General features: G+C 55.3%; 2 protein-coding genes across 3 annotated transcripts in view; both read left to right on the top strand.

Annotated features, from left to right (window-relative positions):
* LOC122368722 (maternal protein pumilio-like) overlaps positions 1-19,717 on the top strand; it is a 29,059-nt gene extending 9,342 nt beyond the window's left edge. The window contains exons 2-7 of one of the 2 annotated variants that reach the window (XM_043342932.1): positions 1,818-1,929; positions 9,908-9,994; positions 11,418-11,729; positions 13,439-14,501; positions 16,489-16,628; positions 17,696-19,717. In XM_043342932.1, coding sequence (XP_043198867.1) covers positions 1,818-1,929; positions 9,908-9,994; positions 11,418-11,729; positions 13,439-14,501; positions 16,489-16,628; positions 17,696-17,772 — 1,791 coding nt within the window. In that variant the 3' untranslated portion in view covers positions 17,773-19,717. Of the gene's footprint in view, positions 1-1,817; positions 1,939-9,907; positions 9,995-11,417; positions 11,730-13,438; positions 14,502-16,488; positions 16,629-17,695 lie in introns of both variants that reach the window. The other variant, XM_043342931.1, reaches the window with a different exon arrangement.
* Positions 17,843-25,539, top strand: part of LOC122368723 (probable endonuclease 4) — a 39,748-nt gene continuing 32,051 nt past the window's right edge. Inside the window, exon 1 of the mRNA XM_043342934.1 lies at positions 17,843-18,499. The gene's annotated coding sequence lies outside the window, so the exon portion shown is untranslated. The remainder of the gene's footprint in view (positions 18,500-25,539) is intronic.

Genomic DNA, 25,539 nt, shown 5'->3' with positions numbered 1-25,539 from the left:
AATGCCGAGCCGATGTTCCTTCTAACAGCGGAGAGGCGGGGCACGGCTGCTGTCCGACAGCCCGTCAGAGGACCGCACCTGTATCGGCCCGCCAGCGCGGCACCGGTTTGCCAGTCCCCCGGTTCGCTGGTTTGTCACTTCGTTAGCCTGCCAGTCCGTCGGCGTCTCAATCTGTCAGTTTGATCGTGTGTCATTCTGTTGACCTTGCCATATTTTTGGAAGGCTCTGCGCTATAACCAGCCCTGACGGAGCGGTGCAGGGGGCTGTGCTATCGCCGTGAGTCAGTGACTGACAGGCTGTGTGGAAAACAGCCGCGCTGGCCACACCTATCCAAAGCGGCCGACCGATTTGCATACGCACGCTGCAGCGAGCCACACCCGAGCAGAACTCAGCACTACGAGTGGTCGGGCTGGGCGCAGAGCGGCTATTTCTGGCGTGGTATCGGTAATGGGGACCGGCTAATTCCCCTGTTGACCGCGTTTCCGAACCTCTTCAGAAAGATCCCGCTCGGCCATTGGCTCGGCTGTGATGATATTATACCCTGGAGAGGGATTGACATTATCGCTCACACAAATAGCCATACCGTGGAGAGTGGTTTGTGACACCGTCTAATCGTTCCTTCTTACAGGTTGGGAAGGATAGGCGGTGGTATAGAACCGGCTTAATTGATATTTTATTCTTAAGTGTAGGTCAGTGAAATTAATATTTAAGTGCCACTGATGTCAAAAAATTGTCTCTTTTACTTTGTCGAAAACAGCGTTTGTCGGAGAAAAAGCCCATTCATGATTAATGTCCTGAATAGCTCTTAGAAAGAGGACAACCAACATCGCCGTGATGAATGATATCTCGGAATGAAGCAATCTCACCGGAACCTGGATATCATGCAGCTATTCTGCACTGCCGGTTAATTAATTAGGCGAATCCATCAGCCTGGGCCAAACCTGGCTTCGCACCCACAGAACATGTGCTGGTGCTGGAGGGCGTCTGATGAGACTCCTTCGATCTCCCACGGTGATATTAAGCCCGCTAAGCCCGTGAGCCACGTAGATTACCCACATATTAGATAGCAGCTGCCACCCTTAACTGTCTGTTTTCGCCATATGATGCGCTGCAAGATGTTATATTTCACACAAAAATACAATATCCTATATTGAGCATAATGTGGCATGTCAGCTGCGACGCCAAATAACGTCACCGCGGCATTCAGTCGAGGTCAACGCTCAAAATGAAGGTGCTTACAGTTACAAGTGTATTTTTCTGGGGTTACGACTTAAATAATCTGGATAACTTTTTTTTCGGAATCGGAATCGCGCGAATTCCGATCGCGCAATTCCGATTCTATGGCAGAATTTAGAGTCCAAAGTTTTACGTGCGCACAAAGCCGCGCACGGCCGGTCCCCTCGCTGACTTCGCCTGGTTGGTGGCAGGCCGTAGCCAGGCGAAGTCAGCGAGGGGACCGGCCGTGCGCGGCTTTGTGCGCACGTAAAACTTTGGACTCTAAATTCTGCCATAGAATCGGAATTGCGCGATCGGAGGGTAGAGGGCAGGGTCATCGCAACAAGCTTCGCTTAGCGGTGGCTCTGTCCTTGTGAATCCTTCCCATCAAAAGGTTCGGACTAAATTTATAAAAAAAACTTTTTCCAAATCTATAAGAGTCTGAAGGGTGTTATTTACATCCTATGTCTTATATTGCTGTAAAACGCTTCCTTGTTGGCAGCAAAAATGCAAAAGTACCGTTATTATGTTTAACAAATGGAAACGTTTACATCGATCATTTATGAAGGAGAATGTGTATGATGACTGCCATTTTGTTTCAGCGCAATGGCCAAGTTCAGCCGCTGTCGAATGGCCTTATACAACATCTTCTCGCGCAACAGCAGCAGCAGCAGCCGCAGCAGCAACAGCAGCAGCAGGGTCAGCTACAACAAGGTGAACATGGTTAGTGGCTTGTCTACCATGCCGTAGTTTTAGGGTTTTTTCGTAGTTTAGATGAGTTTAGAATGCATGGTGATTCGCTTTGATGTGATTCAGTTTTTGTTTTGCTTATTTAGGTATGTGACATTCAAATAATCCCCGACCATCATCCCGGACCATCATGACTTAGTCGACAGCTTATTACACGACAATCCACTGAACAACAGGCCCGATCCGACAGACAAACGGAAGCAATTAATAAAGGCTTGTTCTTATCGTTAAAAACAAATAAATTCTTCTCTCACGAATAAACTTAATATTTACCATAACAAGATTTCACGGTCATTAGCGACTAAACGTACAATATGTGTCGATCGCTAATTTGCCGAGGAATTCAACTATTTACTGGTCACCTGCCTCTGTGTGCAAAACATAGCGCCGTACCTATATTATGTAAAAACATTTAACACTGTCAACACTTGCATAGTTATATGTCCTCCTCGATAATCAGACTGATGTCGGACATTCATCAGATCACGTCAGACAGGCACGTTGTCGGTCATCTTTGGCCGCTGGCAGCCGAAGCGCTAATCCAATCCATCATGCGCTCAGCGCTCCAGCGGCCACCCAATAGCGTCTCGGATTTACGCCTGGTTTGTGTTCATTTTGTCGGCGAGCCACGGTCAATAACCAATCAGCAGCCGCTAATTGACTGTTCGTCGGCGGACTCCCGAGAGTGTGGCCCGATGTGCTTTTTCTGTCAGCAGAGGTCGGTGCTCTTGCTGCGTCTTTCTTCCACGTTTTCAGTTGTACAGTGTCCTGTTATAATAGTCTGTCAGTGTCGAAATCATGATTCAGACCTCATGTTCTGGTATTGAAATTTGAAAGTGCCATATAGAAAAGGCGACGGTAAATATCATAATTATATTGTTTTAAGAGTATGGTAAAATTGAATTATGTATCCCAATGAATGGTAAACAAGCTGGAATATCTAATCTCACCAAATTCATGCTACACAATTGAGCTTTTTCACTCTTTTAATAAATCTTTGCTATTCATAGGTATCTGTGAAATGCCTTTCCTCTTCTCCACCGTCTCAGGCGATACTTTGCGTGACCGGTGATAATGTAGCAATTGGACACACTCATTCCGCTGATTTGATGGCACATCAAAGTGTGGCAATATGTGAGTGTGTGTGCACTACGTATGGCGATCGCCATTCATTAGGGCAGTGCCGTTTGCCCGGCGTAGCGTGTGCGGCCGCTGGCAGATTTATGCTCTGTTATGTGCGGTCGTTATCTGTGTACGGCAAACACACCGGTCAGGCGGTGTCGGTACGACCATCGATGGGCGATCCCGGCGGCCCACAGCGCGTCGACACCAGGTTATCGTAGCTCAGCACACAGCGAGACGGTGTTGACAGGCGTGTGTGTGAGGGCGAGAGGAGAGAGAGACGACTCGTCTGGCGCTGAATTCAGTCAGAACTCTTCAGCCTGAATCGCTTTCGAGGAACGGTCCAGTTATATGCAATGCAATGCATTCCTGAGTGAATATACCTGTATTCCTTTCTGAACACAGAATAACAATCTCTGGAATGAATGTCTTTAGTCTGCATTCTTCCAGCATATTTACGTTTCACGTAATGCGGACAATGCTCGCCGCTGCGATCCCTCCGTGCAGTCCGTTGACCGGCTCGGATGTCCCTCCTCCCAGTCCGTTCGCTCGGTGTCGGTGTGGGTGTCTCGTTAGCCGAAACGAGCCGCTGTCGTGCAGCGTGTGTCACCGGCACGGCTCGCAGACGGGACCGGCACTGCCGTGCCAGCGTCATTGTTCGTGCCCAGCCCAGCGGCACACTGTCCGGGAGGTCGGGGTGCAGCCGAGCGGGGACCAGGGGTCCTCGCTCGCCGACCGAGAGCCGGGGGTGCAGGGGCGCCGACCGCGGCACTGAACTGTCGCCGACCGGTGTGTTCTGCCAGTGACCGAGCCGACCGTCCCGAACAGCACGGAACAAAAGGAACTGGCTCGAACGGCTCGAGTCGGGTCGTCACCTCTGACCCGAGTGACCCGACCCAGTGATCCCGCGTGATCCGGCCCAGTCCCAGGTGACCGTGAGGAATCCCGTGGCCCTGGCCGACTGCAGGTGATCCCGTCGGATCAGCTGAGATCCCGTGAGATTCTGTATGACTCTACCTCACGTCTCCAGCCACCCTCGTTTAGCCCAATCCAGCCGAGCCACGTCCATCCCAGCTCCGTCCAGCCCCTTCCATCCCAGCCCCGTCCCCACGTTCCATCCGAGCGGGCACGTGCTGTGCCGAGCGGGCACGTGCTGTGCGGCTGACGATGCTACTGTTGTGGCTGGCCGGGTCGGGGGTCGCACTGGGACCGTCCCCAACAGATGAGTCTCCGTAATGACCTGCAGGCGGCGTCACCCAGCGTCCCGCCCCTGGTGAATGGTGACCACCCGCCCACCCCGGCCGGCGCGGCGGCGATGGAATGACGCCGGGACAGGAGTCGTATCGGAATGGGCGGTCCGCTGGCCGCGCTCCCGTGACTCCGAGCTGTCAGAGAGATAGGGAGAGAGGTGTCAGAGCTGACAGCTGTCCGATAACTGGCACAAAATTTGTCTCAGGATTCTATCACTTTGTCGCAGCTGTTCGAATGTTTTGGTTCGCACTTTCCAATGCAATTGCTAGGCTCTGTCTTATTTCTTTGATGGAATATTTGAACTGTTCTAGGGCATAAAAGCGCCCAACGCTTCCGCAGGCGTCCCAAATTTCATCATCAATCAGCATCATCAGTATTGACAGCGTCGTATCCTCGTTCTAAAACAGTTTGACCTTCCGACCAATCAAATCAACCGGACCATGCGACCTTTGACCGTCAGACGATACAGTCAGCCGCCGTGGTGACGCCTCAGTCCGGATGGCACCGCAAGTCAGAGAGTGACAACTGACAGAATTGGCTGGCACCTGTCTCACAGCCACGCCAATGACATTCTAATTATCGCACAAATTGGCTGTTCTGACATGGCAGTCCTTCTGAGCGGATCTTCAGGCATAGGTGTCTTGCTTAGGCTTTTAAAATTTATTTTCAATTTATGTTACCTATTTATCTCACCTTTTTGTCGTTCATGTCTTCGACGCATCTTGGAGTCGGATGAAATCGTCTGCGATGTCATATTGTACCGTCTTATTTACTTTCCATTGAAAGATGTTTTCTATTTCTCGTTTAACTCTTATCTCTACTTTTTGCTCCGACCGTTCTACTTACCCTGTTCCTTTTGTCCTGTCCCGTACCATTCTGTCCTCTCCTGTCCCTTTGGTGTAGCCTATCCCGGTCTCCTCTGTCCCGTCTCGTTCTGACCTCTCCTGTCCCTTCGGCTTATCTGTCCCCTCAGTTCCACACCTCCTCTGTTCCGTCCCATGCTGTCCTCTCGGCTGTTCTGTTCGGTGTCCTCTGGCGGCACGCGCGCTGGCGGCCCGGTAATGACCAGTCGCTCGCCGAGATAGCGGTAATTTACGATCCGTCGCGACACAGCGCGGCCACGACTCGATAGCGACTGTGCCGACGTCGGACCGGCCGCGACTCGAAGTTGGACTCGGACTCGAATTGCGACTACTGGCGGACTGCGCGACTCACTGTCCGACTCGGGAGTCGGAGTCGGCGACGGATGCAGAGTGAGAGAGGAGGGGCGGAGTGAGAGGACGGGACACCCCGTTCCGCCGACGCGGACCGGAAGTTTCCGCGGTCCATCCGGCGCCGGCAGCTCATTATGCATGTGGCCGGCCGCCGCTGTGAGACGATGGACGTGGCCGCGGCGTCCGGCAGCGAGCTGAGAACGATCAATGGTGCGCTGGGAGGTCATCATCAACCCAGCGCCGAACTGGACCGCACGGAGCAGTGAATCCCCTGTGACAGTCCCTGGTGGTCTCTGGTGGTTCCTCGTAGAGATCTGAGGACTGACCGACCATCATCGGTCCCGTCACGTCCCAGGCGAGCAAAGCACGTCCTCGATACTACGAGTACACATCTCTCTGACATCTGTATGTCACATCTCTCTGACATACCAAGAGGTGTGAGCCCCTGCACCACCGGCGACGGGTCAGCCTTTGGTCTGGTAAGTGGACTGGTGGTCTGCATGAGAGCCTGTGAGTGTGGACCCATTGAATCCACTGAACCGTGCGTCGCTGGCCGGGGGCGGCCGCTATTGTCGAGTGACCCCGTCCGGCGCTGATAAATCCCGGCTCGGCCGGCGCCCCAGGAGCCGCGCGGCAATGCCGACCAGCCGTGCCGTTATTACTGGCGGCCCGGTATTGCCGCCGGCGGCTGGCGGGGATTACGCCCCCTCGGACTCCCTCGGAGCACCGGCGGCGGCCCCGTCCCGTCATCAGGCGCGGTGTCATCCCGCCGGACGGTGGCGGCTTCTCCCCGCACAGCGCGCGCCACCGCGCCGGCGCTGGACGGAATCTAGCTCATCGCCACCTTTTCACGCACGGCTGCTTATTGCAGCACGCCGGAAGAATTTATATGGGAAGACGTAAGCATGGTATCACTCAACGAAGCACGCTAGCGAGAAAATGTTGATAGATCCACTACTCATTTTAAAGGAAGATGGAAACCTGGTATTAATACGGTGCTAGTTATTAGGAAATGAGATTAGCTCCCGCATCAAAATGCTCGGTTGCATCTGGCTGGCGGCGCTGTGTTTATGGTCGGCCTTTCTCGCCTTTTTCTGGGGCACCGGGCCGCGCCGGAGCGACTCCATAGCTCTGCTGTCAGAACAGAGCGAGCCGCTTCATATCGGCTCGCCACATTCTATCGGCGCCCATGGTGGCGCCGAGGTTTTGCCGCTCGGTTGGCCGCGTCGCCGCTGTCGGGAGCGCCCAAAGTAGATCGATGTTGGGAGGCCAGCGGAGAAGGCAGAAGGCGCCGCTCGCAGTGGAGACGCGCTGTCGGCGCGGCCGCCCATAGCGGCTGCTCTGTTTTCCCCGGACGAGGCAGCCTCGGCCGCGCAGATGCCGCTCGGCCGACGAACAGGCCGACGTTTTTGTCCGAGCTCAGCGGCCCGCTCGAGTGGAATGATTGATGACGGAGGTGGCGACGACGCAACCAGCCGGCTTATTTCGTTTTCGAACGGCTTTGAAGTCGATCCGAATGGGATTAGTGCTACTTCGAGGCTGGCGGTGGCAGCTCGAACTCTTCCATGGCTTTGGCTCAAGTTCGGAGTGGCCTGCCCATCTTCCCATTCGGGCAGGCCCTCCCCTCCCTCCAACCGCCATGAGTTCCAGTCTGCTTTTGTGGAGACAGCTCCATCATATTCGAGCCATAAATCCGGCTAACGTCCCAAGTTTCCGAGGCGCTGCGTTCAGACGTCGTGCGACAGGCGTTTATGCCCTGGCAAGGGGGCCGGACTGAGTTACGACCGCTGGGCTCCGTCACGACAGCGGCAGAGGCTCCACGAGGCTCCCCAGTTCTGACTGTCAATCGCCCGAGCCCCTTCGCCGCGACTCCCACCGCGAGTCCCTCAGCCCAGACTACCGAGCCCCTTAGCTCCTCAGCCCCGACTTCCCACCGACCGAGTCCCCCAGCCCTGACTGCCGATTGCCGAACCCCCAGCCCTGACTGCCGAACCCCCAGCCCTGACTGCCGATTGCCGAACCCCCAGCCCTGACTGCCGAACCCCCAGCCCTGACTGCCGAACCCCCAGCCCTGACTGCCGAACCCCCAGCCCTGACTGCCGATTGCCGAACCCCCAGCCCTGACTGCCGAACCCCCAGCCCTGACTGCCGACCGCCCAGCCCTGAATGCCGAACCCCCAGCCCCGACTGCCGACCGCCCAAGTCCCTCAGTACCGAACCCCTCAGCCCCGACTTCCCACCGCCCGAGCCCCTCAGCCCCGACTGCCCACTGCGAGTCCCTCAGCTCCACGGGCTGTAGTCCGACCACGAACAGGCCAGGGCTGCACCGGAGTTAACTGGCTAATGCTGCACCACTTCTGTCGCTGAGTGCTCCACAAAGGCGCCCGTCTGCCCGGCTCAGGGTCGGGCTTAACTGCAGCAAACGGCTCACCACGGTACCGTGATCTTCAGAAACCTCTGGCCGCCGCGCCCGCTGAGCCGCACGGTCGGTATGTCCGGCTAAAGAGAGTGGCATGGGAGCTCCGGTGTCTGTCTGCCCGGCTCACCTCCCATTGGATCCGGATACAGGAGGCGAGACCAGAGATCAGCGTGACAAAACGGGAGGTCGGGGCTGGAGACACCGCGCTGGTCCCACCGGCCGCACCGCCGGCGTCGTTTCACTTTCCGCCGTTGTGGCGTCTCTTCCTTTGTGAATATGTGGAGTGTGACCTCTCGCGGCGTGGCACCACCGACGTGGAAAGTGCTGCGTGACGCAGCCCGTGACGATGACGTCATCGCCGTGACGATGACGCTGATTGGTACGGCCCAGCGGACATCTCAAGGGTTGTGAAAGATATCAAATCTGAACTTCTGGGCTATTATTCTTGGTGGAACGAGATCGTAAGGGTTTACGGCTTTTGGTTTTCAGACATCACGTAAAAAAACAAAGTTAACATCGGTCTAATTTTGGACCTTATGTATGTTTCTTTCCAATTAATTTGATATGCAGAAGCCAGTGCTGGGAGATCGTCCAAGTCTGAACTGTTTCCTCATGGTTCGGTGAGTTTAATATGCATGTGCTGCTCGGCGAGTCTGACCGAGCCACCGTCTGCGGTCGCAGTGAATCGATGCGTCACTCGGCGGTGCCAGGTGCGGTTGTCGTCAGTGTCGGAACTGGCAGACCTTCCTGTCATGAGAGCCTTCCGTCCGGCGCCGGCGCCGGGTCACCGCTGACCGCGGGATACGCGAGCGGGCCCAGGCCTACTCCGAGGGTCCAATTGTATAGCGAGAGAGATAAGCAAGCGCCAGAGCTGTCTCAGTAAGTCTTCCAAAAGTATTTTTAAATTGTTTTGGTTTTCATAAAATATCTGTAGGTCTCGGCTGCTGGTCTAAACTGCAGGCCGTAACCGAACACTGAACAGTGACAGTTTTGTGACGGATTGCCCGTGCACAGTGTCCTCTCTAACTGTCCGGTACAGCTCGCAGAGCACGTCACGGGGGGAAGGCATGCCACACAGAGTTCGCAGCCACCGGCACAGCGCGTGCTCGAACTGCGACATTGTGCCGGTGACCGCACCGCGCACATCTGTGATTTATTCTCGACGCACGCCCGACCACCAGCTGGTGAATCTGCGATCTGGGGATTACATAACACTGATGTGGGTGTAGCATGTTTATGACGTTATTTATGGAGATGACCGGTCAGAGAGGTCACTGACCTGACTACTGACCGTTGTGCGAGATCACTGACCCAACGTGATATCCAAAGAGACAATATTTTTCGTTGTTTCCATTGTAGCTAAGATCTTTATTTATTCACTTAGGGCTTAAAATAAGCAGAGCGTTTTACATGAGAAGAGACGTTAGTGCAATTTGCATATTCCTCTTCAAGAACTGCAGTTTGTCTCATTATTTTCTCGTAACTCCTCAATTTATGCTTGCTTTTTTGCCTCCACATCCTCTACAAGTTCCAAGTGTTTTTCATTCCCAACCGTGACACTCGAGCCAGCACAATTAATTTCGGGACACTGGAGACGCTGGGTGGGGCTCAACACGTGCAGGGTAGCCGCGGACGGTCGACCCGACAATTGAATTTATGGCTGTCTGACTGTTGTGGCCGAGAATGGCACACATTAATACCACTGCCGAGAGCCGGCGAACCCCTTCCCCCGGCGGGCGGCACGTGACTGAGACCGAGACCAATTCCTGAAACAGAGCCACTCCGCGCCGATAATCCTCTGCCGAACCGGACAGGTCCCGTTGTGCGGTCACGTTTCCAGCGGCAGCGGCCTCCCATCGCTGCATCATCGTACGCATGCCGGGCGGTCCGACGGAATCGGCCGCGCTGACCGCCGCCCCCGGTATCTCTGTTGCAGCGCTGTCGGGAGGAGCGGCCGGGTTCGGTCTGCCGTCGTACCTGGCGCCGGGACAGGAGCAGGCCGCCATGGCTGCCTACCTCGGAGGTGAGTCCGCCGCCGCTGAGCGCCGCCGCCCGTCCGACGGGAACCGGGTCGGCGGGTCAGACGGGCCTTTTTGCGGCAGGTCAACCACCGGACGACACTGGGCCGGCCGGCCGAGCGCTGGTCCGGTTTTTGCGAGCCGTATTCTCTCGGGCGGCGACTTTTTGTCGGCGAACCGGGCGTGGATCACCGTTGACTGGCATCTCACGCCGTCAGCGCCGCCGTCCGACGAGAGCCGGCAGGCCGGCCGCGCCGCACCTGATCTCTGGACCAGGGTCAGCCGGCTCTGCACCCGATATGTCGGCCGAACTAACCGCGCCGCGAGGTTCCGGTTTCGACGGGCGTAGAACAGCCGGCGTGTTTCGATCCGGCCTGGTTTGCCCCGACCCCCTCTGTTTCCACAAGTGTGTTTGTTTGTACTGTCAGAGAGTTGTGGCGGGCTTGGGGTGATGCCCATATTCCGACCCGGGCCTGTGTTTTGACAGCGTGTGCCCCGGCTGATCTGTCTTGCTCCACCTGCCATGCAGTTGCTATTTGTTATCAGTGTCAGCCTGCCGCTGCTGAGAGTCGCTCCTATTCGTCCGGCGCTACCGTCCTTCCCCACCCTCTCCCGCCGGCTTCGGCATCCTCCAGCTGTTCCGTGCCCTCAAACATCACCTTGGCCGCTTTCTTACGCGTCACAACGTCACCTTTTTCAAACGCGGCCCATATGTCCCCCGCGCGCCCCACGGCGCCTCTGGCGTGCCAGCCCGCCCCGCCGGCGCCGGTGCAGCTCCTGTGTCGCCGCCGAGCTCGGCCGTCTCACGGAAGCCGAGCTCGGAGCTGGCATACCTGACCGTCAGCGATCACAGCGGCTGGGGCGCCGTGAGCGCTGACGTGTCCCGCCGGGATCACGTTCGGGGCTCGGTGGAACGGCCGGACGGCTGACTCGGCTGCTGACTGACCGGCTTGCTCGGCTGCCGGGCAGAGACCCGCCATGGACCGGGGGAGGGTGTTACTTGCGCCCCGTGACCCGCCTGGCGGTCACAGGAGGTGTGACCTATGTAACTCACGACCCAGTTCACGTGACCCACCTTACGTGACCTGGCACGGTGACCCATCTCAAGGTCACTCGAGGTGTGATCGACGTGGAGGGTTATGTAACGACTGACATGAGGTGTGACAGTTTTGTCTGGCAATCTGTATCGAAACTGGCGTTAAGTGCTGATCTTTTGATGTTCTCTGATCATGTCCGTCAATGTGTTAGTCTGATTTATGTCGATGCCTTCCCTGTCTACATCACTGTGTCTTCTTGCTCGCGTCAATGTCGGGCCTTGAGTCGCATTCCTCACTCGTTAGCCCTCACCTGCAACCGTGTCACCTGTCCGCTCGTTTCAATCGCACCCCACCTGTCTACCCCACCTGACCGCACCATCCCCTTCCACAGGCGGCTACCCCGCCACCAGCGTCGGCTACCTCCCAATGCTGGGCGGCGCAGACGGTCAGGTATCCCAGGCGGACCCGGCCGCGGCGGCAGCAGCAGCTGCAGCCGCCGGGCAGCTGCCGTACCTGCTGCCGTCTCAGCAGCCGCTGGCGCTGCCGGGACTGAGTCTCCTGGGGGCCGTGCCGGGCGGCGCCGGGCTGATGCCGCCGCTGGTTCCTCCCGGCGGCGCCGTGCCCGGCTTCATGGCCGGCGGCGGCGCGCAGGGGTTGGTGGTGCCGCCGCCCGGCGCCTCTGTGGACGGAGGTGTCACCGGAGGTGAGTGTGACGCCGAGCCGCGCCGGACACGGCTTACATGCCGGGCCGGTGCTGCACGAGCTGTAACCGGAACTGGGTGCCGCAGCGGGCGGAGATCGGGCAGGTGATACGCGCTGTTTCCTGTCCACGTATCCCCGCAGCCGGTGCAGAGGTGTGTTTGTAACAACACGGCTGGTCGGAGGGGCGGCACAGGGCTCGGGTGGGGGCTCCTCCTCACTCCTGTCACGCTGGGAGAGTGGGGATATCGACGGGGCGGTGGTACCCTTTGAGGAAGCCTTTCTACCGACGGCACGCCCTCTCTTCATTTGTCGTGCGTTGGTGGCCTGTAACCATTTGCAATGCGGAAAGGAAGTGCTCAATCAACGTTGCTCAATTTTCCTAATAGAGTTTGAGAAATGAGAGGCTTCAAGCATTATCGTTGGTAGTCAAGTTCTCTTGAATCTTCACACTACCGGCGTCACAGTTTACAGATTATACAGACCATCCCACGATCCTTAGCTCGGACAGGGGCCCCTCACACGACGCCGCCGCTCCGCCGCCCCTGCTCACCGGACCGGCCTCGCTCTGCAAGCCACAGCTCGCTAAAAATTGTGAGGAAACTCGAAAACCTGTTTCCGCTCTGACGAAATTGGTTATTAAAACCGGTTGTGAGCACGGCCGCGATGTGGCACTGCCGGCTGAGCCGCGGCGGGTCGGCCGGCACCGAATGTCGTGCAGCAGTGCACGGCCTTTGTTCGAGCTGACGGACCGGCTCGATTACGCAAACGGCAGCCGGCTCAAAAAGGAGATTGAACTCATGTGTCGGAGATTGATGGCGGTCGGATGGAGGACGGCCCCGTTCTGCCCGCTTCCGGCCCCCAGCGGCCGAGGGAGGACGTGGCTGGCTTATGACCGCATGACGCGAATTCCTCTCATGATGGCCGGCTTGGCGGCGACGTTTTATTATTGGTGCTTGAGATGAAAAATTGTTATGGACGGAATTCATGATATTACACTTAGAGCTGACGTTTAATGATGTGATGCACACAGGGTTCAATGATGTCCAAAACTTTTAGCCGTGTATAGGTACCTGTGTAACTGTTTATCTCTATGGAAACCATTCAACGGTTTACCTAACATAACGGTTCTTCATGCGGATCCGTCTGCCGTGTAAACCGCGATAAGGACTGTTTTAATTTTGTTTCCATCATTAGGACGGCACTCGCCACAGCTCCAAATTTGCACGCAGAATGGCGCTGGTCGGTCTCACGCCGGTTTATGGAACAATGCGGCGGCCTGCCATGTTTTCCCGTGCACCGGTTGTCCTTGATGGCGACACTGGACCGCAGGTGGCGCCTCGTCCGGTCCCGGTCGCCGCCAAACTGGCGCACGAGGTGTCGTGTTCCGACCGACTCAGGTCGTATTATGTGCAATGTGCATGGCCTCACTCGCGTGTGTGCGGCATTCGCCTGCTACTCGAGGTCTAAGCTACCATATCCTGGTTGAAAATGGACGAAGTCCGTAGACGGTCTGTGAAATGCTTTCATAAACTATCGCTACGCAATATGATGTCGGAAATAATTTGTTCGTTTAATCCAGGATATATTGCATTGCAACTGATGAAGTTTATTTTCCCTGAAATAGGTATAGCGAAAGCGGACCATTTTTCTCGATGTTTAGGCGTTGTATTTGCTTCCTCTGACATCACCCCACCATCACTGCCTTCCCAGAGTCTCTGCCGCTGGCGCTCTCGATGGCCGGCTTTCAGAACATCCTGGGCGCTCCACTGACGTCTGTGACCGCGCGGATGCCCACTGGTCTGGAGCTGGAGCCCCTATGGGCCCGGCCTCTGGGTCTGGCTGGTCTTCAGACAGCCCAGGCCGCCGGTCTGCTGACCGCCAGCCAGCCGCAGTCCAGCCGCCGGGGACACTCCAGCCGCGCCGGCGGACGGCCCGCGCGCGGCCGCTTCCTCGAGGAGTTCCGAAACAACCAGCTGCCTGGTCTGCAGATCCGCGACGCTGCCGGTCACCTGGTGGAGTTCTCCCAGGACCAGCACGGCTCGCGCTGGCTCCAGCAGCGGCTCGAACACGCCGCAGACGAGGGGCGCCGGCTGGCCTTCGACGAGATCGCGCCACACGCCTTCACCCTGATGGACGACGTGTTCGGTAACTATGTCATCCAGAAGCTGTTCGAGCTCGGTACGCCAGAACAACGCGCCACGCTACTGCAGCGAATGCAGGGCCACATAGTGGAGATGTCCGTACAAATGTACGGCTGTCGCGTAGTGCAGAAGGCCCTGGAGACTCTCGACCACAGCCAACTATCGAAGGTCACTCGTGAGTTCGACGGTCACGTTGTCAGACTGTGCCGGGACCAGAACGGTAACCACGTGATCCAGAAGTGTTTCGAGGCGGTGAATCCGATCCCGGAGCTGATGGTGCGTGCATTCCGCGGCCACATGGGCACCCTATCGGCCAACGCCTACGGGTGCCGCGTGATCCAGCGTCTGCTGGAGCACGCTGCCGAGGAGCAGACCCGTCCGCTGGTCGACGAGCTGCACTCGCTCAGCAGCGAGAGGCTCCTCTACGACCAGTACGCCAACTACGTGGCCCAGCACATCGTCCAGTTCGGCGCCGAGCCGGACCGGCGGAGAATGGCCGAGAGACTGCGCGGCCGGGTACTGCACGGCTCCCGCAACAAGTACTGCAGTCCGTTCGTGGAGAAGTGTCTGCAGTACGCGCCGGCCGACACGCGACAGCAGCTCATCGAGGAGGTCCTGGCCTTCACCGACCAGTGAGTCGGGATGGAGGGAGTTGGATGAGATGGGGTGGGTGGGGTGGGGTGGAGGGTGGGACTGGATGGGTGCACGGTCACGGCAGAGGCCGTTGCAGAGCTGAGGCGGGGGCGGAGGGATGAGTGGTGGGTGCACTGGTAGTGAGAGCTCGGGCGGTGCTGAAATGATGACGGCGCTCGGCCGAAGAGATGGGCTGTTTTGAAAGAGCACTAGGAAAGTGAGTGAAATTACTATGGCGTCAAGATGCATGGAAATTCTGACAGGCTCTTGATAATCCGTACTCCAAAGTGTTTTACTATACGCTTACATTTAAAATGGAATGTAAAACTGAGGTTTAGTTAAATTTACCGTGAATTCAGGCACCGGTTTCGTGTGTTGCGAGACCTTGATACTGGGTCTTATTTCCCAAATCGCCAGTTCTAAGTAGACAGGCATATCAGACCACTCCACAAGAACCACGGCTTTGGCTGAGCCTATGAAAGGAGCCTGGCTGAGCATTATGGAAATCGTACAAGGTCATTTATTCGTTTGTCATATTCTACAGTCCGAGTCGTCAATACCGTTCTTTTGAAATTATAAGTTACTTGTATCGCTTTACGCGTGTGCCAAATCAATCGCCGTATTCGTCCGTCGTAGATCATTTCCTCTATCGCTGACTGCTGCATGGATCGGATACGATACACGTCCGTCATCATCCGACATCCACGTCCCAATATTTACTGAACTTGCCGATACTCCTGCTTACTATTCACCGTATCAAACTCCACATAGTTACCATAGTGTTGCAACTTGCAAATAACTTACCTTGTCCAACTATACCCTTTCCACATTGTCCACCTCGTCCAACCACCCTGTCCACGCTGTCCACCATCGTCCACCCGGTGTGCCATCCATTGTCCTTCCACCATCGCTCGCTCACCGTCAGTCTTCGGCTACGCCCGAGCGCATCGCCTGGCTTTTTAGCCGGGCGCGCTGGTCCCGGCCTAATGGGAACTCTCATCTGTACCGGCCGAACGGGACGCGGGACCAGCGCCGGTCTCAGCTGGCTCTCTGCAGAGCTCCGTCACTGCAGGACGATGGAGAGGATGGAGGGGCTGGGGAGGGCAGGGCCGACAGATGGCCTGATGGAACCCCGAGAGGTCAGATGTATTCTGTTGTTGTCGGGAAGTGCAGAACGGCAGAGATGTTATTCATAGAGATATACGAGGAGAATATCTCTATGGGAGCACTTTCAGTGCTAGTTTCATTTCATTCACTGTCCTCAACTCGACTGCGCTATTCTACGGACTAGCGGAGTAGGTCATGGAAGCGCTCAGTTTCTAGATGCTAAAAAATGCTAGCGTTTTGGTAGAAGTAGCTAGGCTGAGCCAAAGGGGTCGATTTCCATGGGGTAAGCATCCCCGTGGGTACATAAGGCGCGTGCGAGTCAGTTCAAGGAACGATAGCCGTCACTTTGCGCCGCCATTCGGGCGAATTGCTGCTCGTTGCCGCTGTCCCTTTAGGCGGTCGGGGCGGTTACCGGGGCGTGCCGCTGAACTCTTTGGTCTCACTACACGGCCGTAACTCGCAGATGGGAATTGGACGACCTTCATTCCGTATACATACGCCCCACACACTCGAACGCTTCTTCGAACTTCGATGGCGAAACTTGTGTAATCCAATTCGTGTTTCATGATTGTATTCAGTAAAGGCGATACCCAAGTTCCCGTGCAGTGTGTGATGCGTTGATGCGTTACAGCCCTTTCAAAGTGTGCGGGTAAAACTTAGCCGAAATAAGATTGCCCGTATGGTCTTTAAGGCCCATACGGGCCAATAACTATACAACTGTTTTAGTGTTTGCTTATCATATAGACCGCCGTTAGGTTATCACATTCCTCCAGGTGTATTGCTCTTACTCTGTTGCTATTTTCGTGTTTTTCTCGCCGTAAGCCTTTCCGTCGAATGTCGACTCACTGGAATGCATTTTTTTTTCCTGCACCGTTTCAGAGAGTTTTTCGAGATGTGTCAGGATCAGTACGGCAACTACGTCTACTGGCGCGCCGTGGAGAACGCCGGCCGGGAGGACTTCAGCAGGCTGACCAGCAGGCTCATGCAGCACCTCACCGAACTGAAACGGATGCAGTACGGTAAGAGAGCGGCGGGATCGGCCGCCATTTTGGAGGCGATGGTCAAAGATTAGCGAGCAAACGCTATTTAATATAATGGATTTTACCTGCAGCCAAAGGTTATGCAAGTGTGTTCTCAATGGCGACGGCTCCGCTGTTCGCATCTCTTCGGTACATATAAACTAATGCGAAAAGCATATCTGCTGAATGCCTGGAAAGACGCTGTGGGGCTACTGAGGTTCTGGGAACTTGGTGCATTAGGGCCCCGCGGCTATTCCACGAACCAAGCGTAGCTGTGCTGAAACCCAGGAAAGTATGGCTGTTCAGTATCCCAGCAGCAGCTCAGACGGTGATTACCATTCACTGGCACCTGCAGCTTCCCGGGAGAAGTCAGCCTCGCAAAAAATGTAATTTTGCCTGTCAGTCCATTTGAAAACTCCCCGGTGCTGGGGTATTCTAAATGGACAGCGTGGCACGCGTCACCGATGCCATGCATCTCAATGGAGCAACATGTCAGCCTGAAGCGGCTGTAGGACACATTGGTAATCCAATTCCCCGAGCGGGTGCGCTTCCGGGACGGCCTCGCAGACTCGAAATTAATCACAGATCGCCCGCATCGGACGGCCTGCGCAAACTCGGAATTATGTTCCGGCGGCCGGTCCTTCAGGTCGGCTGGCTAAATGGCTCCGTGCCGCGATGGGGGCTGACGGATGTCCGCTGAGCTCGACTCACTCGCAGCGGCTGCGATCGATTACCTGTCATTTATCAGGAGAGATTCAGTCGACCTCATGAGCGTGATTAGCCGAACTTCGGTTTGATTATGGGTAATATGGAGTTTGTAGATAGGTGGGGAACTTGTATAACGACTTGCGGCGGCCTGCGGTTATCGATGCATGGCGAGGACGGCAGTAAAATTTATGACTGATACAGTCACGTGACGTCACACAAAACACCTTAAACCGTCAGTTTGGTTAACGAAACAATGACTTTGACATTCACTGTAACTATGCCAGTTTCTTCTCCTCTCCACCATTTTTTTCATCTGCCAAGTCTGTCATAATTACGTGCGATTTTCTGTCTGTTCGCAGCCAAGCACCTTGTGAAGAAGATCGAAGAGCTCGAACATTCTGACCGCGGTAGCAAAGGTCAGACGGCCGGCCGGTGAGGCGAGGCGAACAGCGCTGAGGGGTGCTGACTGCTGAGGGTCGCCGGCGGCAGCACCCCGGGGCTGGGAGGGTGTATCGGGTACCGGGAGGAAGGTGTTCTGGTACTCCCGGCGCAGAGAGGCGAGCTGCAGTGAGTTCCGGTGGCTCGCTCGGCTGTGGCTCGGCTGTGGCTCAACTATGACAGACTATAGACCTCTGACACGGCAGTCGGTACACCAAATTCCACGGCCCGGGCTGCCGCGAGCAGGTATCTCCAAATAGCTCCGAGCAATTTCAAACTGTTCCGAGATAACGAGAGGGGCCCGGGCTGTAAGACCCTTGCCATGTCATCAGAGGAGTTTGATGAGCTGCTGAACGAAATGGGCAATCGACCTGGCTGTTACGGTCCCACTGTGCCAACACGTAATACGAACGCCAAGTCAGCTCGTCATTGCCTAAGAACCGAGATGGGCCAGGCCCAGGGCGAAATGGGCCGGTACGCAACGTGGTTCCTTTAGTGGCAAAGCCGAACGGAAAGGGAAGGAACAAAAGGAAGAGACAGTGATATATCAAATGAGCCTCAGCAGCGGGATGGCGGCAGCGGCGGCGCAGAGAGCCGGATGGTGATGCAGCGGTGCGCCGCACGGGCTCTCGGGAGGCATTACGGACGCCGCCGGTGGCCCGCTGCTGCACTGTTCCGGCGACGAGGGCCGACCAGCCGACCCGAGACGGCGGCTCCGGCACGCAGTGAGTATGTACGCGGGCGGCGCCTGAACGAGATCTCCTGCTTTGGATCTGTGCGCGTGCCGCCGCCTTTTTGTGATGGCGAGCCAGAGCCTTTGGCGGCGTGCGTGTCTGTATGTTTGTGTGTGTGCGTCTGTGTGTACATACGCGCTGTGCACGAGCTGTGTAGCCGCCAGCGGCTCGGCGCCACTGTCGTGTGTTGGAGACCGTGTCCGACTGTACCATCGCTTTCACATCATGTACATATAAAGACTGCGCCCGCCGCGCTGCCCCGGGCGCCTGGGCCCCGGGTCGGGCGGCGGGCGGCGGCGCTGACACGCCGACCGGCGGCCTCCCATCCGGGGCAGCCGGTCGGCCGACTCAGTGCAGCTCACTCATCATTCATGTCATAATGCTTTATAATTTTTCCATCAATGATGACTGCTCCGTGTCGCATCAGTGGAGTCGGCACCGACCGTTGCCGGGTTATTTCTCACGGAAATGCATGAGTTTATCCTTCAATGAACTCTACACGGCCAAATTTTATGGTAGACTTTTACCTCTGTCTTCATTTGACTGCTCAAAGTTAATCATTTTACCGCATTGACTAATGATTTTCTGAGAGCCGGTAGAGCGGTCGGTGCAGGATCCACTGGCGCTGCGATGTTGTCGCTACAAGCCATGACATCCTGCCAATGATGTACAGCAGCTCATCGCAAACATGTTTTGATGCACTGCATTGATTGCCTTTATCGTTAGTTTGTAGTTAAGTTCTTTTTTCTACTATATTAACCTAGTTTAGTCGGTAGCGGCAGGAAGCAGGAGGCAGTACCGTCAGCGGAGCGGAATGGCAGCACCGGCCGAGAAACTTTCTTTGCCGAAAAGATAAACTGTATTGAATAATTTTCTTAGTAAAGCACATGCACTTAGCCAGGCAATGCTTCTTCTACATAATGTGTGCACATGCATACCTCCTATCCTATTAGTGTGCGATTTTCAAACTTAGTAATTGTTTGCTTAATTTAGTTCACAAAACGTAAAGATGCCTGTTCACACGTAGAGTTTCTCGCAGCCTCGGTTTCCCCTCCGGTGTCCGCTGGCGGTGGTGCATCGCTTCGGTAGTGGGCTCTTATAGGTTAGTCTCAATATCTGCATTTTACCCCCGGCTTGGCGTGGGCCACCGGCTCTAGATTCACTCATTCATCATGTGATCCCGGAGATTTAATAAACCTGACGATGCGGCCCGGTGTGTGTACAGTGTACAGTGTTTGTGCCTGTGTCTGTGTGCGCTTCGTATGGTCGAAACACTGGCTTCCCGGGGCGTCAAGGCACGGACTTTCTGGAGCGCTGGCACCGGCTGCTCCAGACTTGGTGGAGTGTTTCCAGACAACGTATATAAAAACGACACTCCCGTACATATGGACACGGTCACTAACCAAAACACGGCTACACGACACGTTCAGTAATTGCGGAAACCCAGCTGCTCGCTCGCGACGTTTCGGGCGATCCAAACAGCATGGTGTGTGTTGTAAAATACGGATGCGAAATAACATAAGCTGCATGGTCTCAACAAGTGCATAGTAGTGTAAATAGGTAGCACATATCTACGCACATAAAACATAAGCTTAGTTTACATTACCTCATTAACTTGTGTAAACCTTTGTGACTTTTTAGGAGAGACCTGAAACGCTCTGACATTTTGTTTATGGGTTGACTTGTTTGCTCCTTGAAAGGACTTACAACTATAAAAGGAAAATAGTTGAAGGCTAAAGTATTGAGCGGGGGGTATGTTTCGCTCAGTCAATGCAGTTTAAAAATGTTGCCATTTAATGTGGTTTTGATTTGTTTGGGTAAAGTACAAAAGGTTTGTCACAGCCAGTGTCCGTTTTTGGCTTACGCAAATCTTTTAAATGTATTAAAAGGAATTAACTGCTCACAAAAATAAGTTAAGACACTCTTTATCGTCCTAGCATCTTAAGGGAGCAAACTAGCTTACAATTTTAGCTTGACTTACATCAAACGTTCTAAGTACTTCGAGGTCTTGAGTGATACACGCTGCTTTCATTTCAAACGCCTCCTTTCCATCATTTTTTTATACTTCGATAGCTACTGGCGAGCTCGTGTTTACGTCAAAACCATTCGAATAGCAAATAGAGATCGGTTTCTATCTATGTTACCCAAACGGCACCTGAGATAAGCAAAGATTAAGATAAGCCGTGGGATAGTGGGAGCGAACGGGCGGAACGCCTGCACGGTAGGCTTCCCGGCATACACCGGTGTATTGCGGGACAGTCTACTGTGGCAGGGCCGTCCAGGAAAAAATGAGGCTAGTCTATGTGCATTGCGCATAGACTACCTACCTAATGATCTGGGCATACCTAATGCTTGCCATAGGTCCCGTTACTTGCAGATTTAGCAATAATCTTCAATTAAGGTCTTGTATATCAGTCATAGCATGCTGTTTGGTGTGGTTTTGAGAGAATCGACAGGAATTAACCGTTTTACAGTTTAAGTTAGCTAATTTTGCTGCTTCAGTTTTTCCCATATGCTTCTCTCATAACACGGGAACAAAACGACCACAAAGGTCGACACTCAACTAAAAACAGAAGGTCTTGAAACAGATGATATGCTGATTGCCGAAGCCTTCATATTTCTCCCAGAGCTTCGCATAGGTATTCTTCGTTGTAACGGAACGTGACCAATACATGATACCTGCCATGAACAGCACTAATATATTTTGAATTAACGAGAGGGAGCTAATATGACATCAAAGTTAAAGGTCCTAGTCCATTGGTTGACCTTTCAAGTCAGGTCAGTGACCCAAATGTCGGGAAAATCGGGGCCTGCTTGAACTTCTCGAAGTGAGGTCTTTATATGGGATCTCGTGGTAGGTAGGTAGGGGAGAGCCGTCCTAACTCCCTAACAAACCGTCTTAAATGCCCAGGGTAGATACGGCGCCCCTGCCCTTATTCATGACACAATTGTTTCTTTGATTTTATCAACATTACCTGCAGGTGAAACAGATATTATTATAGTGAAATACTGACGAAAGCTTGGTGAGCGCCATTATCATCGGGTAAATTTTACAGCAGAAAACATGATTTTATGCTATTCCTTTAAACCGGCAGTTGCTGAGGTATTTCACCACCCGCCGTTTGTCTAGGGTGGGGGGGGGGGTGGTGGTGAGGGTTTAACGCCCTCAGCCGATAACTTGAGATTTGAGAACCAATAGATGCAGCGAAACGCACTAGGTAGCAAACGAAAGAAAGCGGTACGACGCTTCAGATGATTATTTGAAAGTTGAATTTTGAGGTCACAGGTCGGGTGAGGACTCACTGGCGGATCCAGGGGGGGGGGCCACGGGGGCCATGGCCCCCCCCCCAAAGGCCTAAAGTGGCCTGTTTGGCCCCCCCAAAACGTCAGAAAAATTTCTAAGAAAATATACCTTGATGGAGGTTTTTAGCCACTTGGTGAAGTAAAGTTTCCACAGCATAATATGGAAGCAATATGGTAGCAGTGAGGGTCAGTCAAAAGTTGCGCGAGCGGAGTCGACCTTCAAAAAAAGACTGTTGTTGGCACGTGTTTATGGCGCGGCAGCTGGTAGTTGGCGGTGTTTCGCGTGGTGTGGCATCACTGGCGGATCCGGGGGGGGGGTAGCACGGGAGCCTGAGGTGCCCCTGACAGGCCCGTGGTGCCCTTGCTAGGCCTGTGGTGCCCCTGGACCCTGGCAGGCCTGTGGTGCCTCTGGCGGGCCTAGGGTGCCCCTGCTAGGCTGCTGATGCCCCTGGGACCTGACAGGACTGTGGTGCCCCTGACAAGCCTTAAGTGCCCCCAACAGGCCCGTGATGCCCCCGACAGGCCCAAGGGCCTGCGTGATGCCGTGATGCCTGCGAGGCCGGTGGTGCCCCTGCGAGGCCGGTGGTGCCACTGCGAGGCCGGTGGGGCCCCTGACAAGCCCATGGTGCCCCTGCGAGGCCGGTGGTGCCCCTGCTAGACCGGTGGTACCCCTGGCAGGCCTGTGGTGCCCCTGCTAGGCCGCTGGTGCCCCTGGGCCCTGACAGGACTGTGATGCCCCTGACAGGCCCACGGTGCCCCTGTAAGGCCGGTGGTGCCCCTGTAAGGCCTGTGGTATCCCTACTAGGTCTCTGGTGCCCCTTTGACAGGCCCATGGTGCCCCTGCGAGGCCGGCGGCGCCCCTGGCAGGTCTCTGGTGTCCCTGACAGACCTGGGGTGCCCCTGACAAGCCTGTGGGGCCCCTCACAGGCCCGTGGTGCCCTTGCTACTTGCTAGGCCTGTGGTGCCCCTGGCGGGCTGGTGGTGCCCCTGCTAGGCCGGTGGTGCCCCTGACACGCCTGTGGTGCCCCCGGGCACCAAGGGGGGTCATGAGTCATGACCCATGTGGCCCCCCTTGGATCTGCCACTGATACATAATATATTGATTTGTAAAGGCGTTATGGCTTATGCAATATGCAATTGCAGGCACTTGGTATGCCTCACTTATCCCTTATTGGGGGCTCTGGCGGGCTCCTGAGGGCCCACGTCTATCTCCGGGAGCCCTTGACAGGCTCCTTTGGGTCCTTTCAGTCCACTATAGCATAAGAGGTCTCCATGCGAGTCCTATACATCTGAGGGCGTACCCTGACGTCTGAGGTACCCAACTGCAGCTCCAATGGTCTCTTACACTGGCGGATCCAGGGAGGGGGCATTTAGGGCCATGCCACCTTCCCAGAGGTCTAAAGTGGCCCGTTTGCCCCCTCCCCCAAACGATAATGAAACATAGTTCAATCAGTGCGTGGCCTAGGAGCCGAGTTAGCCAGGCACGTACCCAGGATTTCGCCCAGGAGGGGGCCACCTGCTTTCGAAGGGGCCCCCCACAGTGTATAGGGCCCCCCAGGTTCCCCGGGGGCCCCCGGGAGTCATGAAGAACCTTTCGATGGTGGGGGGGGGGGGCATAGTGGGTCCGGTCTCTCCTGCAGACGTAGGTGAGAAAACGCCACGTGTGTGGGAAAACGCAATTCAGTTCTTTACAACCTAATGTAGCATTTGGTTGTGATTTCTCGCGTTCAACTTCATCAAAGTCAATTAAAACGGTCTCTGTAACGGTCTAAGCCTTGAGAAAATGTGGAAAATTGGAAAGTAAAAATATTTTTGCTTGAGGAGTGTGCATGAAACGCACGGCATTTTATGAGCGAGCGCCTCAATTACTGAACATCCTCCAATTCCGGATATGTAGGTATATAATATAATAGTGGGGAATAAATGTCTCGTTATCGGAATTCCACTATCTGGCAACTAGCCCTATGTAAACGCGGCTATTATATGTTTCACTAGGAATCGAGCGCAATTGTACTTTTAGCCAGAAAATAAATGTTTGGGTAATTCTGGGACACTGTATTAATTGGAGGAATAGGACTTAGGAGGAAATGCGATTGCAGATCGACCCACATCCCTGTGTTAGCCAATGACGCCTTTGGGGCCAAGGTTGGGGGGTATTCAGTTTAGCCTTTTTGTTTTTCTGTGATATCTCCGGCACCGTGAAAGATATTGGCTCCTTCAGATGAGTGCCTACTTCAGTCACTACTTATATCCAGTAGCCAGTAGCCACTCAGATGATTTGGGATCAATCAGGTGATAAGCGTACTTTCAGCCGACCAGGGGCCCCCAGTCGACCAGGGGTTCCCAGGCGACCAGGTCCTCCAGATGACTAGGGGCCCCACTGCCCCAGGCGACCAGGGCCCTCCAGGCGACCAAGGGCCAATGCGATCAGGTCCCCAAAGCGATCAGGGGCCCCCAGGCAACCAGGGGGCCCCATGCGACCAGACCCCCGGCTACCAGGGGCCCCCAGGCGACCAGGGGCCCTCTAGGTGACCAGCGGCCCTCAGGCGATCAGGGGCCCCCAGGCGACCAGGGGATCCCAGGCTACCAGGGGCCCAAGGCGACCAGGGTCCCCCAGGCGACTAGGGGCGACCGGGGGCCCCAGACAACCAGGGGCCCCATGCGACCAGGCCCCCCGGCTACCAGGGGCCCCCTGGGCGACTAGATACCCACAGGCGATCAGGGGCCTCAATATCATGCAACCAGAGGCCCCCATGCGACTAGGGCCCCCTAGGCGACTAGGGGTCACAGACTAGCAGGGGCCCATACGACCAGGCCCCGGGCTATCAGGGCCCCCTAGGCAACTAGGGGCCCCCAGTCGATCAGGGGCCTCATGCGACCAGAGGCCCCCCATGCGACCAGGGCCCCCTAGGCGACTAGGGGCCACAGGCTATCAGGGGCCCCATGAGACCAGGCCCCCGGCTACCAGAGGCCCCCTAGGCGACCAGGGGCCCAGGAAACTGGGGGCCCTTGGATGACTGCAGGGGCCCCTCGGGTACCCAGGGCACATAAATGAAACTTTAATATCAATTTTTCTTCCGAGTAAAAGACGTTTTATCCAGTGTTTAAAAAAAATATCCTGGGGCCTGAGGGGCCCCCTGAGCGCCTTCGGCGCTCAGGGGGGGCCTTGGCCCCCGTGCCCCCCCCCCCCCCTTGGGTACGTCACTGAGTTAGACAGGGGGTGTTTTACCACCTCCCGGCCCGCAAAGGGACCCAAGCACTGACTCGAAGCGGGCTAACTGGTCGACAAAAGCAATGGTAAGTGCTTACAAAGTAATATAAAGGCATGGGTCGGGTGGGCTACCATTTATATATTTTTCTTTCTAGTTAAAAAAAAAATCATAGTGTCGGGGCTGTGACGAAAAATAAGTGGCCTAAATCCGATGAGAAAACAGGATTTGGGGGTACCCTAGGTTTGGCTCCAGCATGAGTTGCCCCCCCCCCCCCCCAAAACGCAAGCCTGGATCCGCCAGTGGGTGAGGTCCAGGCCAAACAGCATAAATTGGGCTTTCAGAAGCATTGACTTCCACACCTCGTAGTGTGCGTCTCTCGTCATAAACTCTGTCAAGACAATCCTTCATGCGAAAGCTACACGAATGTCAGATCCATGTAGGGGTCAGTTTGCACAGTTCAGGGTCAGGTCAGGTCAATCATGAAAGCACACATTCCCTAATATCAAAACTGGTATT

Source organism: Amphibalanus amphitrite, unplaced genomic scaffold (genome assembly GCF_019059575.1).
Source record: "Amphibalanus amphitrite isolate SeventyFive unplaced genomic scaffold, NRLGWU_Aamphi_draft 000971F_arrow, whole genome shotgun sequence".
Taxonomy (NCBI): Eukaryota; Metazoa; Arthropoda; class Thecostraca; order Balanomorpha; family Balanidae; genus Amphibalanus; species Amphibalanus amphitrite.
Note: the sequence above shows the minus strand (reverse complement) of the source record. Positions and strands in the feature narration are given on the sequence as shown.